The sequence below is a fragment of the Typopeltis vanoorti genome, chromosome 3 (assembly GCF_054136105.1).
Source record: "Typopeltis vanoorti isolate ZY-2024b chromosome 3, IOZ_Tvanoo_1.0, whole genome shotgun sequence".
In the NCBI taxonomy this organism is placed as follows: domain Eukaryota; kingdom Metazoa; phylum Arthropoda; class Arachnida; order Uropygi; family Thelyphonidae; genus Typopeltis; species Typopeltis vanoorti.
This window is the reverse complement of record NC_143551.1, coordinates 55,031,580-55,047,259: the sequence shown is the minus strand read 5'-3', so window position 1 is coordinate 55,047,259 and position 15,680 is coordinate 55,031,580. Positions and strand designations below refer to the sequence as shown.

The 15,680-nt window shown below is 34.4% G+C and overlaps 1 protein-coding gene across 3 annotated transcripts in view; it reads right to left on the bottom strand.

Moving 5' to 3' along the window:
- LOC150108163 (uncharacterized) overlaps positions 1 to 15,680 on the bottom strand; it is a 461,861-nt gene that overhangs the window by 55,151 nt on the left and 391,030 nt on the right. For all 3 annotated transcript variants that reach the window (XM_090390618.1, XM_090390617.1, XM_090390619.1), the window contains exon 14: positions 14,240 to 15,565. In XM_090390618.1, coding sequence (XP_090246744.1) covers positions 14,240 to 15,565 — 1,326 coding nt within the window. The remainder of the gene's footprint in view (positions 1 to 14,239; positions 15,566 to 15,680) is intronic.

Here is a 15,680-nt window from a genome sequence, read left to right as displayed (position 1 = left end):
AAATTTCACTATTGCCTTTGTGCCTTGATAATATTGCTTGATATTAATAATATAGGGATCTATGTTAGTTTTTTCAAGGAATTTGATTATGTATTTTATATCTATTGTATCAAAAGCCTGTTTATAATCAATGAAACAGCAATAAAGAATAGAATAGTTTTCTATAGTAAGGTCTGCTAGTCTTTGTATTACAAAAATTGCATCAACTGTTCCTCTTGCCACTTCTGAGCCCATTTGTTCCTCTTCTAAGATTTCTTCATAGATAGATTTAATTCGGTTTTATATAATACAGATGAAAATGTTGTAAGCATGATTAAGTAGAAAGATAGGCCTATAGTTAGCACATAGTCTTTTGTCACTTTTTTTTTATTTTTTTTTTTTATGTAAAATGGAATTATTTTTGATATCTTCCAATCTTTACAAAATCTCTCTTCATTAATTATTTTGTAAAATAATAGTTTTCCTAGGTAATTTATAACTCTTTCCCTACCTTCTTTCCATAATTCTTTGGAAATATTATTGAAACCAGTGGCATATTTTATTTAAGTACTCATATTTTATTTTTGAGTGCTTTATATATTTCTTCATCAAGAATTTTTGGTGATTCTATGAGGCTTATGTTAGGTTCTGGTAGATTGTTTGTGTATTGTTTCCAGAGTTTACAGTGAAATAGTTGCACCATATTTTCTTTATTTCGTCTTCATTTCCTGTAATTTCAATTTTGATCTATTAGTGTGATTGTTTTAGGAACATACGTTTTGGATATATATATTCTATTGTTCTGAAAATAGTCTTTAAATCATGTTTTTTGGCTTCTTTACATTGCTCAGCGTTTTCTTCAAAGTATGCTTCTTTTCACTTTTTATATTTTAAATCTATTTTCTCTTTAATTAAACTGTAGGTATTCCCGTTTTCTGTTGAGTTTCTTTTGCGATTTTTAGTTTCATTTATCTTCTTTTAGCAATCAGATTCAGGATTTCACCAGTGACCACTCATTACTGGTCCTAACGGATGACTGAGGGCCTCAATATTAACTAGTTTCTTTTCCTATTGTCATTATTTTAGTTTTAGTGAAATTTATAGTGAGATCTTTTTGAGCAATAAATATAAAATTTTATATTCAGGCAATGACAATCAAGGAAAAGAAGGAGTAGCCATAGTATTCAACACTAAACACGAGGCTAATCTTCTTGAATGGTAGGCAGTCTCAAGTAGAGTGATGTGGGCAAATATCAGAATGAGGAACTGGACAATAAGACTTATTTGTGCCTATGGTCCCACAGAAGGTTCTACTAAGGTAGAAGTGGAGGGATTTTTTGAGTCTTTAGAGAAAGCAACTGACGTAATGAAAAAGGAAAAGTTGGTCCTTGTTGGAGATCTAAATAGCAGAGTAGAAAATGATTGTTAAACATGCAAAAATATTTTGGGAAAATTTGGAGAAAAGATCAATGCTAATAATAATGGCAAATACCTGTTGGATTTCTGCTCAGGACATGGTCTGATTATTACTAACACCATGTTCCAACATAAAAATGTGCACAAATTCACATGGGATTGTAATGTTTTCTACCTGGTGCAGGACACCAGAGTGTACAGAGGATTTGAAATTGGAAGTGATCACTATTTAGTCTTTAGCAGGATAAAATTGAAATTTTAATATTGAAAAGAATAACATGTATGAAAGTTTTAAAGCAAATAAAAGTTGAGCAGCTCTCAGATGTGAAATGTAGACTAAAATACATAAATATTATTTTTAAAATAATTAAAGAATTTGAGAACAGGAACCAAACCTTGGAGATTCAGTGGCAAGCTTTGAAGAAAACCCTGATTGATTCAGCCAGAGAGGCACGTGGTGAGGTTGTCTGTGAGGATAGAAAAATCAGAACTCCATGGTGGACACAGGAAGTTAAAGAGGCAGTGAAGGAAAAGAAGAAAGCATATCAAAAGTTCCTGTCAAATAAGTCAGCTTGTGCTCTTAGGGAATACAGAGACAAATGCAAGAATGCTAAACACTGTGTAAAACTAGCTAAACAAAAGTCATGGGAGGAGTTTGGCAAGAATATAGAAAATAAATATCAAGAAGGTGGCAAAATATTCTGGAGGTTGTTGAAGAAGCTTAGGAATGGAGGAAAGAGTGCTGTAAAAGGAGTTAGAGATGATAAAGGTGACATGAAAACAGGAGAAAAAGATATCCTTGAAGTATGGTGTAATTACTTCAAAAAAAAATTGCTAAACGAAACAAGCAGTGATTGCATATTTGTAAAAAAACACTGAACAGGCATACACATCCATACTTGAAGCAGAAAAAGCCATCAAAGGTTTGAAATGTGGAAAGGCTGCAGGAGTAGATGATATTCGGCCAGAAATGCTGAAGTATGGTGGTATAAAAGTCCTACACTGGCTGCACTGCATATTTCAGAAGGCCTGGACAGAGGAGCAAATTCCCGATGATTGGAGTAGAGCTCTCATAGTATCCATATATAAAAAGGGAAATAAAACTGAATGTGAGAATTACAGCGGTATTATCCCTGGGTGTTCCTGGTAAGATTTATGTCAGTATACTTGAGAAACAGTTAAGAAGAATTGTGGAAGAAACGCTTGGTGAAGAACAAGCTGGATTCATGCCAAATAGAGGCTGTCAGGATCAGATCTTCACTTTACGACAAATAGTGGAGAAATCGTGGGAATATAACAAAGATCTGTATTTAAGTTTTGCCAATCTGGAACAGGCATATGACAAGGTGCCAAGAGAGAGAAGCTATTCAATACGCTAGTTATATGGTGTCAATGGGGCATTATATCAAGCAATACTTAGTCTGTATTTAATTTAAAGTTGTAAGTCAGCAGTTAGAATTGAAGCAAGTATAGGAAGATGGTTTAATGTTAAATCTGGTGTGAGACAAGGATGTACATTATCCCCTGTGTTATTTATTATCTATATGGATCACATTATGAAGGAAAGTGGTATTAAACATGATATCAAAATTGGAGATGTTAATGTCAGCTCTTTGCTTTATGCGGATGATGTTATACTTCTAAATAAATCTGCTACACGTCTGCAAGATTCCCCGACTAAATTGAATAACTGTTGTAATAGATACGATATGAAGGTCAGCAATAAAAAGACAAAGACAATGAAAATAGGCAGAATTGTTGAAAATGTCAACTGCATTGTGAACGGAGAACCTATGGAACAAGTGAAATGTTTCAGCTACTTAGGCATGATTTTTAGTGAAGATGGAAAATTAAATATTGAAATAGACAACAGAATCAACAAAGCTGGTATGGTAGGAAGTCAATTGAATAAATTCATATGGAATAAGAGAGAAATTAGTCAGAACACTAAATTCTAAAGTTTGAAAATCTCATATACAAGACAGTGTTCAAACCAATTTTAACTTATGGATCTCAGAGCTGGGTCAGAAGTAAAACACTTGACCAAAGACTAGAGACCACAGGTATGAGAGTCCTGAGAAAGATTAGAGGCGTGAACAAATGACATCAATGGCAATATCATATTAAAAAACGAGGATATCAGGAAAGAACTTGACATTGTCAGTATCCAGGAATGCATTAGCAGAGCTAATCTGAGGTGGTATGGTCACTTAAACAGAATGGGCAAGGAAAGATTAGCAAAACAAGTGTTCTCTGCCAGGTTGGCAGGAAAATGACCCAGAGGAAGACCAAGATATAGGTGGATTGATACGGTACAAAGTGCCTTAGACGATAGAAATATAAGATCTGATAATGTTGGAGTCCATGTAGGAGGTTTAATGGAATATCATCAGCACTGAGAAAGGATTAAAAACAATTTTAATACTTCCAATATTTCATCTCTGTCACAGAGACATCTTCAGGGATTACAAGAAAACTTTTGTAACAACACACACACAAACATAATACAATAGTAAGTGAAACTAAAGTCCTATCTAGGTGGTGTGTCCTCTATGGGCATTAGCAGGTGTCCTAGGATGTAAAGAGAGATCTCTGTTAATAATTGTTTCCCAAATTTTGGGAAGTTTAATGCAACCGTATTTGTTTTAATTCGGTTGTTTCCTGAGTGCAAATGCAGATTCAAAGAATAGTCTTTCTTTTTTGAATTTACTATGGTGGAGCATGGTGGTTTTTTTTTTTCCAAAACATGGTCTGCAATGCCAGATTGACCATAATCGTGATTGCAGATGTATGACTTAGTTCTTCTAACCGGATAGTTACTGATCTGCCTGTTCTGTCTGAAGTAAGCCAGTTTACAGGCACAAGGTACTCCATTTACTCCAGGCACTGAGAGAGGAGGGAGCTGATCTTTGGTGGAACGGATAAGGATAGCAAGTTTACAGTGGGGCTTAAAAACTGTATGGAGGTTGTACTTTTTTAATGATCTGGCTATTTTTTCTGAAGTACCACGGATGTAAGGTATGGTGATGGCCTTTCTGAAGTCCTTCTGAAGAGATGGTTGGGAAATGGGGAAGGAATTGATTATTTTTTTTATTCTGTAGTCACCGTAGCCATTGGAAAGGAAGGTGTTGTGTATGTGTTTGAGTTCGGTTGAAAGGGCAGTTTCACTGGAACAAAGATTGTGGGCTCTATTGGTGAGAGTTTGAATAATGCCATATTGCTGAGAGGGATGGTGGTGGGAGAGTTTGTGAATGTATCTGATTGTATGAGGTTTTCTATATACAGAGAAAGAAAGGTTACCATTAGGAAGGCATGTTACTAAGGTGTCTAGAAAGGGTAAACAATTGTTATTTTCCTTTTCCATCGTAAACTGGATTCTTGGATGTAGACTATTGAGGTGACTGAGGAAGTAATCTAATGTGTCTGGGCCATGAGGCCAAATAGAGAACACATCATCTACATATCTTAGCCACATAGAAGGTTTTAGAGGGGGAAGAGTCTAAGGCTTGTTTTTCAAAATTCTCCATGTAAAAATTGGTAAGAGGGAGTGAGGGGGGGGGGAAATCCATGGCAGTTCCCTCTATCTGTTAGATTTTGTTCTTCCAAGAAAAATAACCAGAGTAGATGGCAAAGGAAAAGAGCTCTAAGATATCAGAAGGAAAAACGTTTTTTAAGAGTGTTAAGATGTCAATTAGGGGAATATTGGTAAACAATGAGATGATGTCAAAGCTGAACAATATGTCTGTATTATTTAAAGTCAGATTTTCAATTAAGTTTTTAAAGTGGATAGTTTTTTATATGAAATGTGGTAAGACCAGTGATACTGGAAGTATTAAAATTGTTTTTAATCCTTTCTCAGTGCTGATAATATTCCATTAAACCTCCTAAATGAATTCTTCACGGCACTTAAGCCTCAACACACAAATGTTGGAGACTTGACAAGTAACAGATTGATTTGGAGGAAAATTTTAGATAGGAAGTTAGTAATGATGTAAATTTTTCATGTAGTACTATCATATCCTGTACACCCCCTTGAGGGTACATGGCAGGAATTTGATGATGGTGAAATTTATACTCATTTTTATTGCTAATTTGGTTTATTTTGCTAATCATGAACTTCAGATCTCTGCTGTAGTAAAAACTATATCATCTGCATATTTGATGGGGATGATGATGTAGTCCTTCTTACTAACTTTAAAATTTTTAAAATACTTTCTTTTTTCCCATAACTTTTCTATATTTTCTGTTTGACTGTCATTGAGATCTTCTAAAAGTTTGATATATGTATATATATCAAACTTTTTTATATATATATATATATTTTATATATATTTTATATAAATATATATATATTCTTTTTTATGATTTTCTGATTTTAATTTTAAAACATCTATTCTTTTAGGTTATGGAGCTGATTTTGTGATTTTAAATTTCAATTTTATGGTTAAAAGTTCATGGTCTGTGTCCATATCTATGCTTCTTAGGGTTTTTACATTATTAATTGAGGATTTCCATATTTTATTTATTATTATATCATCTATACAATTTTTATGATTTTTTCACTTTTTTCTAATTCATTTAATGCACTTCTTTCTCTCTCTCTGAGAACCATAGAGAGAGAGAGAGTGAATTAGTACTCACTTTTTCTTGATTGGTTGCATGTTTACAGTGATTGTAAATATGCCCTGGTGTTGTACCACCTTACCCCAGTCCTGAAGATACTTTCAGGTGCAAACTTTGTTTGCTCACACTTGGATAAAGGATTAAACTAAATTTATTATACTCTAACCAAGTGAAAAATAAACTTTCAACATCTTTCTCTAAATCCAGAGTAATTTATTAAAAAAAGGTAGCACACCATTTGGCAACTCCTATAGGTAGAGATGACCTGCTAATGCTTCTGCCTAGTATCTCCACTTGTCTCCACTTTGGCCTGGCTCCCACTAAAGAGACCTCAATAAAGGTCAAAACCAGTCTGGGTTGTGGCCCTTCCCTTAATGCATAACATTAGACATATCCGCAAGGAGATGTGTTTTGCATTATGGGAGATACTGAGATAGGATTGTTGGTAGCTTGCTCCACCTTTGCAAGGAGTGCCCTGGTGTTGTACCACCTTACCCCAGTCCTGAAGATACTTTCAGGCACAAACTTTGTTTGCTCACACTTGGATAAAGGATTAAACTAAATTTATTATACTCTAACCAAGTGAAAAATAAACTTTCAATACCAATCCTTATCTTTTTCCTATTGTCTTTGACTGACTTCAGCCAGTAATTTGGCTACTAGACAGGAAGAACTGCATCCAAAAAAGAATGCACTCTGTAACACTGGTTCAAGTAATGGTTTATTTGCTGTATGTTCATTCTGAATATGTACTAAGATACTCATCATGAAATATCTATTTTTATATTAAATATCTATATTTCATATTGATAGTGATGTTTTCTCCCTGGTGCAGGACACCAGAGTGTACAGAGGATTTGAAATTGGAAGTGATCACTATTTAGTCTTGAGCAGGATAAAATTGAATTTCAGATTGAAAAGAATAACATGTAAGAAAGTTTTAAAGCGAATAAAAGTTGAGCAGCTCTCAGATGTGAACTGCAGACTAAAATACAGAAATATTATTGAAAAGAAAATGAAAGAGTTTGAGAACAGGAATCAAACCTTGGAGATTCAGTGGCAAACTCTGAAGGAAACATTGATTGATTCTGCCAGAGAGGCATGTGGTGAGGTTGTGTGCAAGGATAAAAAAATCAGAACTCCCTGGTGGACACAGGAAGTTAAAGAGGCAGTGGGGGAAAAGAGGAAAGCATATCAAAAGTTCCTGGCAAATAAGTCAGCTTTTACTCTTACAGAATACAGAGACAAATGTAAGAAAGCTAAACAGTGTGTAAAACTAGCTAAAGAAAAGTCATGGGAGGACTTTGGCAAGAATATAGAAAATAAATATCAAGAAGGTGGCAAAATATTCTGGAGGTTGTTGAAGACGCTTAGGAATGGAGGAAAGAGTGCTGTAAAAGGAATTAGAGATGATAAAGGTGAAATGAAAACAGGAGAAAAAGATATCCTTGAAGTATGGAGTAATTACTTTGAAAAACTGCTAAATGAAACAAGCAGTGATGACAGCACAGTGATAAAAAACACTGACCAGGCATGCAGTCAGGAATACATATCCATACTTGAAGTAGAAAAAGCCATCAAAGGCTTGAAATGTGGAAAGGCAGCAGGAGTAGATGATATTCGACCAGAAATGCTGAAGTATGGTGGTATAAGAGTCTTACAGTGGCTGCACTGCATAGTTCAGAAGGCCTGGACAGAGGGACGAATTCCCGATGATTGGAGTAGAGCTCTCATAGTACCCATTGGAGTAGAGCTCTCATAGTACCCATATATAAAAAGGGAAATAAAACTGAATGTGAGAATTACAGAGGTATTTCCCTACTGAGTGTTCCTGGCAAGATCTATGCAAGTATACTTGAGAAACGGTTGAGAAGAATTGTGGAAGAAAAGCTTGGTGAAGAACAAGCTGGATTCAGGCCAAATAGAGGCTGTCAGGATCAGATCTTCCCTTTACGACAAATAGTGGAGAAATCGTGGGAATATAACAAAGATCTGTATTTAAGTTTTGTCGATTTGGAAGGGGCATATGACAAGGTGCCAAGAGAGAAGCTATTCAATACGCTGCAGTTATATGGTGTCAATGGGGCATTATATCAAGCAATACTTAGTCTTTATTTGAGTTGTGAGTCAGCAGTTAGAATTGAAGGAAGTACAGGAAGATGGTTTAATGTTAAATCTGGTGTGAGACAAGGATGTACATTATCCCCTCTGTTATTCATTATCTATATGGATCACATTATGAAGGAATGTGGTATTAAACCTGATATCAAAATTGGAGATGTTAATGTCAGCTCTTTGCTTTATGCAGATGATGTTATACTTCTAAATAAATCCGCTACAAGTCTGCAAGATTCTCTGACTAAATTGAATAGCTGTTGTAATAGATATGGTATGAAGGTCAGCAATAAAAAGACAAAGACAATGAAAATAGGCAGAATCACTGAAACTGTCAACTGTGTTGTGAATGGAGAACCTGTGGAACAAGTAAAACATTTCAGCTACTTAGGCACAATTTTTACTGAAGATGGTAAACTAAATATAGAAATAGACAACAGAATCAGCAAAGCTGGTATTGTGGGAAGTCAATTGAATAAATTCATATGGAATAAGAAAGAAATTAGTCGGAACACCAAATTAGCTGTATACAAGACTGTGTTCAAACCAATTTTAACTTATGGATCTGAGAGCTGGGTCAGAAGTAAAACACTTGACCAAAGACTAGAGACCGCAGATATGAGAGTCCTGAGAAAGATTAGAGGTGTGAACAGATGGCATCAATGGCAATATCATATTAAAAATGATTATATTAGGAAAGAACTTGACATTGTCAGCATCCAGGAATGCATTAGCAGAGCTAATCTCAGGTGGTATGGTCACCTAAACAGAATGGGAGAGGAAAGATTAGCAAAACAGGTGTTCTCTGCCAGGTTGGCAGGAAAACGACCCAGAGGAAGACCAAGATATAGGTGGATTGATGCGGTGCAAAGTGCCTTAGACGATAGAGATATAAGATCTGATAATGTTGGAGTCTTGACAAGTAACAGACTGATTTGGAGGAAAATTGTAGATAGGAAGTTAGTAATGATGTAATTTTTTCATGTAGTACTGTCATATCCTGTACACCCCTTGAGGGTACATGGCAGGAATTTGATGATGATGATGATGATGATGATATCTATATTTTACCTTTTATTTATAGTCTATTCATTTAGTTGCAAATGACTTGTAATTTCACTACCAACATGAACTAGCAGGCTGTGTGTTATACATCACTTCACACAAAATTAAAATTATAAATCTGAGAAACCATTTTTTGGAGACAGTATCTGTAATGAAGCACTCTCTCAAAGAAGTTTCTAGCAGCATTAATTTACCCAAAATTTGAGAGAATGTCATTATAATGCCACATTTAGTCCAACTTGCATAGAGGATGTCATAATATGATGAATATGAATTGTTTTCACAGTTACTCAATTATAGTGCTCTGTGATAAGTGTAACCTAAATTTATTTAACTAATTCAACTAGACCTGCTTGGTTGTCCAAGTAGATAGCATGTCTATTCTCCAGCTAACAGGATAGGAGTTTTAATCATACTCTAGTGTGAATGTTTACAAATATATTTGGGCAGGAGATGAATTCTGTATGGCACAAAACCACCATCATTCTACTTACTGAAGAAGTGAACTACCTTAAAAAAAAAAAATATGTGTTTGTACAGCAGAGTTCCCTGATTACTTAAACCCTTAGTCCAATCGACTATATTAAAACATAGGATAATATACCATAATAAACCATTTGCAGATGAGATTAACACTGAAAAAATAAAAAAGACAATAATTGATCACATCATTAAAGATATAAGTTAAGTAAGTTACAGATATATGTTATAAGATTGTAGTTTCAGTAAAAATATTTGGTACCTAAGGCACCATTGCTTTCATACAAAAAGCAATAATATGGGTTCAAGTTACATTCACTGGATATGATTAATATCCTGTGGGATATTAATTACAGTAATACCCTCCATAATGCAGTTAATAGGTAGTATCCATAAGATCTGCCTCTGGCTAGAAGAACACCAGTCTTATATTCAATACCTTGAACCTGAACAGTCTGGACTTGCAGAACATACCATCATCACTAGACATAGAGTTCATTGGAAAAAGACAAGAGTCCTTCACAAAAGTCAGTTCCTCATGGAACGGCTTTATAAAGAAACATGTGAAACTTTACTTTACTCTCCTAACTTAAACGGATCCGAATGTTTACGTCTATCCCCTTTATGGGAGATAGTACTTTATAAATCAGCTAATCTTTTATAACTTTTTATTGCATATATAATTTTTTTTTTAGTTAGGAAATTTATTGACCTTTTTAGTTATCTTACATTAGCTACTTAGGTGGTGCTTTTTGGAATTGTCAGTTATTGTTTAATTTTAGCTTAAAATGTACTGAAGATGCCTGTGACACACAGCCGAAAATTAAAATGTACTGAAGATGCCTGTGACACACAGGCGAAAATTATACTACTAAATAATCTTTTTACGCAAGTTTTTCCGTTATTAATTTTGTATTTATTATTATTTATAATGTGTTACAGTGTAATGCATTCCAAACAGATTTTAGTGAAAAAAATAATTTCACATTATTTGTTTACTGCAAGCTCACCAGAAATGCCAATTAATGTACACAGAAAAATTAAAAAAGATTAAAATAAGACAAAAAAAATAGTCAAGATTTTTATTGTTGATAATTGAAAATGGGAGTTTTCATTTGGAAAAACTGTATTTATACAATGTAGATTGAACAGGGTTTTTCTTCATTTTCTCTGCATGCATAGTAATATTGAATAGCATTTTGCAATGCATGCCACTTTAATGTTTCATTCAATGTTAGGATCAGTGTTCATAAGAAAATCAGAAGTTTCATCTATTTTTCTATTTCATGAGAATTCTTTTGTAGGAGCTCATAATTGTGTATAGGAGGGTACTCATATGTAATTAAAAATAAAATATTTTGTAGAGTGACCACAACTTTGTGCACCAAAGCTGAAATAATACTAAAGTGCACATCAACACAGCTGTTATTGCAGTGTGCTAAATCACTAGGATAGAGTTTTAGTAGAATTGGCATGTTGGGAATGCAGTACAGTACTGTACTACCATTAATTTTTTTTTTTTTAATTATTAAAAATTGTAAGCCATGCATGCTACAGTGAAACCCATGCTGTTCAAAACCATGCTATGCAAGGTACTGCTGTATATAGAAAAACTTGTATAATGTCAGTATTCTTATAATTATTATTATTCTCCCACAGGATCCATTTAGCTCTGCTATATATTAGATATCTTGTCATCTTCCAAACTTTATCCCCACACAGGACCACAGCAGCAACCTTCTACTCTGACAACTTTAGTTTCCTGGCCCTGGTGATTATGAGAGAATCAGGAGTCATGTTGAAACAGGGCCATGGCTTGAGAAGCTACAAGGAAAGAATGTCAGTAGTACATGTTCATGGCAAGTGGTCAGAGATTGCTTGAGGGTAGTAGTATCAGACTACATACTCAAGGTCAGGAGGATAAACCAAGTTGGAATTAAGTGGATGAGTAGGGATATAAAGCAAGAGCAGCAGCAAAAAAAATAAAAAATAAATAAATAAACATTGTAGAGGAAATATAAAGAAAAAAGTGATCAGTATACTCATGAGAAGTACAGAGTGCATACAAGAAGGGAGACTAGTATAGTAAACAAGACCAAATCAGACTATGAGAGAATTAGCCAAACAGGCCAAAGTAAACCCAAAAGAGTTTTTTTTTATGTAGCAAGTAAGAAGAAACATGACTTTAAACAATGCTAATGGTAGGAAGGTGACTGAAACAAAAGAAATGGTTGAGTTTCCGAGTAATCATTTTGCAAAGGTGTATCATCCAGGTGATGATTATACAGTTGCTGATGTTACAGAGATGCATATAAACATTGAGGTAGACGAACAGGAGTTGTTCAGCATATTAAAAAATATGAATGCACAGTGGGACAGGATGGCATATCAGCCTGTGTGCCTCATGAATGTGCAAGAGAACTGGCATTACCTCTGATGAAGTTGTTTAGTCTTGGTCTCAGAGCTCTGGCAGGGTTCCCAAGGGGGGATAGAAAGAGGGTAAGATAATACCATTGCATAAAGGTGGCTTCAAGAGAGAGAGAGAGAGAGAGGTAGCAAACTACAGACCAATTAATATATAAGGAGTGGTTGTTAAATGTTAAAGTATTGGAAAAGTTGGTGAAAGCTAAAATATGGCAATAGGTGGATAGGGATGCTATACTCTATAGTGGGCAGCATGGCTTTGTAAAGGGTAGGTCCTGTCTTAGTAACTTATTCACATTTTACATTGGGTGACAGCAGAATTGAATAAAGGTAATGGCTACACCATGATACTACTTGATTTTGCCCAGGCATTTGACAGAATATCACATGGAAAATTATTACAAAAATTGGAGAGGATGGAAAGGGATATGAGGCTAGTAGCATGGGTAGGGGAATGGCTGATGGACAGACAGCAGAGAGTAGTATAAGGTGGAGTCTAGGAAAGAGTGATAGCAACTAGTGGAGTACGTAATTTTAGCACACTCATTTTGGTAGCTAATCAATCCAAAACCCCGATCACTAAGTTGGCTATGCGGAACTTGTTTATCCGAGCCAGCATGTTGTATTTTTTACAGTAGTGTTGAAGATTGACCAAATCACTGTTACTTTAGCTTACAATATGTATTGTAATGTAGCTTCTCTCTCTCTCTCTCTCTCTCTCTGTGTGTGTGTGTGTGTGAATACTCCAATGACAACCCTGTTATGAAGGATGAAATGTCAAGTAATTATTTTGATTTATATTAAATTGAAGTTGATAATCTAACATGGTAGTTGTCTCTATAATTTTATTATAATGAATGAAATGCTCAGTTTATAATGTAAATATATTCACATTGTGATTTATTTGCTACCTTTTTTTTTGGGGGGGGGGGGAAAGCAGCTAGATATTAGGAATCATAATTTGTTTTCTCAGTTAGCAAGTTCATATTTAAAAAAGCCATAAGCAGAATAAATTACTAAAATCAGTCAATATCCTAATTTAAAAGTTAATTTCTGTTTCTTAACTAATTAAACAAGTTCCTTATATTCACCAAGAATATAGAACATTTTATAGGTGATATAAATCAATCTAAGAATTACACAAAGCAGAATTAAAGCAACTTATGGTAAAGAGACAAAGGGAAAAAAAATTACAGGCTTTTATAACAAGTGTTGGAGGAAAATAAATAAAACATTATGGACTAAAAAGAAAACCAATCAGAAGATTAGAGAAGAATTACACTATCACATTCTTAATACAGCAAGAATTAAAGGAAGACAGTTACAATAGTAAGGAGATGATTACTGAATGCCTACTACAAGATTTCCTCAAATTCTATAAAATGGGAAAGCAGACAGAAGGGAAAATATGCCAGGAAGACCATATAATGTACCTGTTATACATTATTACAACAGGTTGTAGATCTAGTGCATATTATTACATAAATATCAGTGGCTTGGATTCAGATAGACTGAAAGAAAGATATTCATAGTAGCTGCAATTTGTCTTAGGCAGGTGAGGATGAGAAGCTAGTTTCATAAAGAAACCCATCACCTGAAGCTACTACTTAGAAATTGAGTAGGAAACCTCAATTAAATGAAAACACACCTCTCAGATTTACTGTGGGGGGGGGGGGAGCATGGATAGAAAATTTAAGTCAAATTATTTCAGATGCTAAGGTGGTTGGTGCATCTTCTAGCAGATACATCTAATAGTTCAGAAATCATAATGCTCTTTTTATTGTAATGAAAATTCTTCAAATGAATGAGTAATTAAATCCTTCAAGGTAGGCATGAATATTTGACATATTTGCTTTATGAAAATCACACCACTATTTGATTTAAAAAAAGAAAAGTGTACACTGCAATGCCATTAAATGATAGTGCATTTCCCACTCTGAACATTTCAATTAAGATCTGCCTAAATTTTACACCACAGGTTTCCCCTGGCACTGTATCCTGAATAGCAATGAATTAAAATTTTTGCAAAATAAAATATATGCTGTTCAGAACAATATTAATAAAATAATGTAAAATAGTAATTTGATACCAATAAAGTACTAAATAAATAAAAATAAATAAATAAATAAATAAAAACCTTTGAAGAAGAAAGAGGTGAAACATCTGGTGAAGATTCCTCGATACTTTTGGATATTACTTCTGGATTTACAGATAGATCATCTTCTAGAGATGAACCTTTCGGTTTATCTTCAGATGTTCCATTTATAAAAGGCTTCAAATTCTCATTTCGTTGAGATCCTGGACTACTATTAATTGCTGATATTGGTGATACATTGTTAACAGGCACAGTGGTTGGTGAACTATTAACAGTCTTTTCTATTGAGCCACCTACACCATACTCATCCATGCTGCTTTCTGATGATTCTGAAGTTGAGCCAGCAGCCTCCACTTCTTTAACTTTGCTACCGAATAGTTTTAACTTTGTCTTCTTTTCCTTCTTGGTCTTCTCTTGTTCAGGTGCTTTTTCAGGTGATGGTTTAACCTCTGATTTCTGATTTTCATTTGTTTCTTTGCCTTTCTGATCCTTCTCTTCCTTCTTTTTCTTCTTTTCTTCTTTGGAATTTTTACCTTTTTCCTTTTTTAATTTATCTTTTGCCTTTTTGTCTTTCATATCTTTTTCTTTTATTTTTTTGTTTTTATTTAAAAATCCACCTTTTAGTTCTTTTTCTTTTATTTCATCTTTAGAACTATCAATCTCATCAGATTCTCTTTTTAGTCCTATATCATCTTTACTATTTTCACTAACAGTTTTCTGTTCTTTTATGATTATTGGGTCATCTTTTTCATCTTCCTTTTGTTTATTTTTTTTATTCTTTTCTTTCTTTTTTTCTTTGGACTTTTTGAATAATAAAATTTTGTTTTTCATTTTCTTTTTGTCTTGTGAGTCATCTGACGTTGGAGTCTGATCTTTCACTTCCTCTGATACATCAAGCACTCCTACTTCTGGAGATTTCTTTTCAATCACTTCTTCAGTCTCTGGTGAAATTGATCTATATGACTTTTCATCTTCTACCTCAGGTGGTGCATAAGTAAATGCAATTGCTGTTCCTCGTTTACTAGGTGGTGATGATTCATCATGTTTAGCAATCGGTGATACATTTCCTGGCTTCTGACCTTCATAATTAAATCCATGTTCAATAGGACTATGTGGATGTTTCTGATTTGATTCATCCACATTATATGTGTATTCTTTTGTATATGAAGCGCCAGGTTTGCCTTCAAATCCATCCCCAGGTTTATGAATGTTATCAATCTCAATAACATAAGCTTTGGGTGTTGCAGGAGATACCTGTCTCGGAGTGCTAGTGATGGGCCCAGAAGAACCAAATTCCTCTGTGTTATCTTGCTGTGGTTTAATAGTAAGTGCAGTTACTGCAGTTTTTGCTACAAGTGAGGGAGAATGCTATACACGTAGAAGAATCCAGGCAAAACCAATAAACGTGAATTACATACAAACATGCATAAAGGAATTGGTTGAGCAGGCAGGATGGTGAGCAGGGTGGCGATAAAAGGTGAAG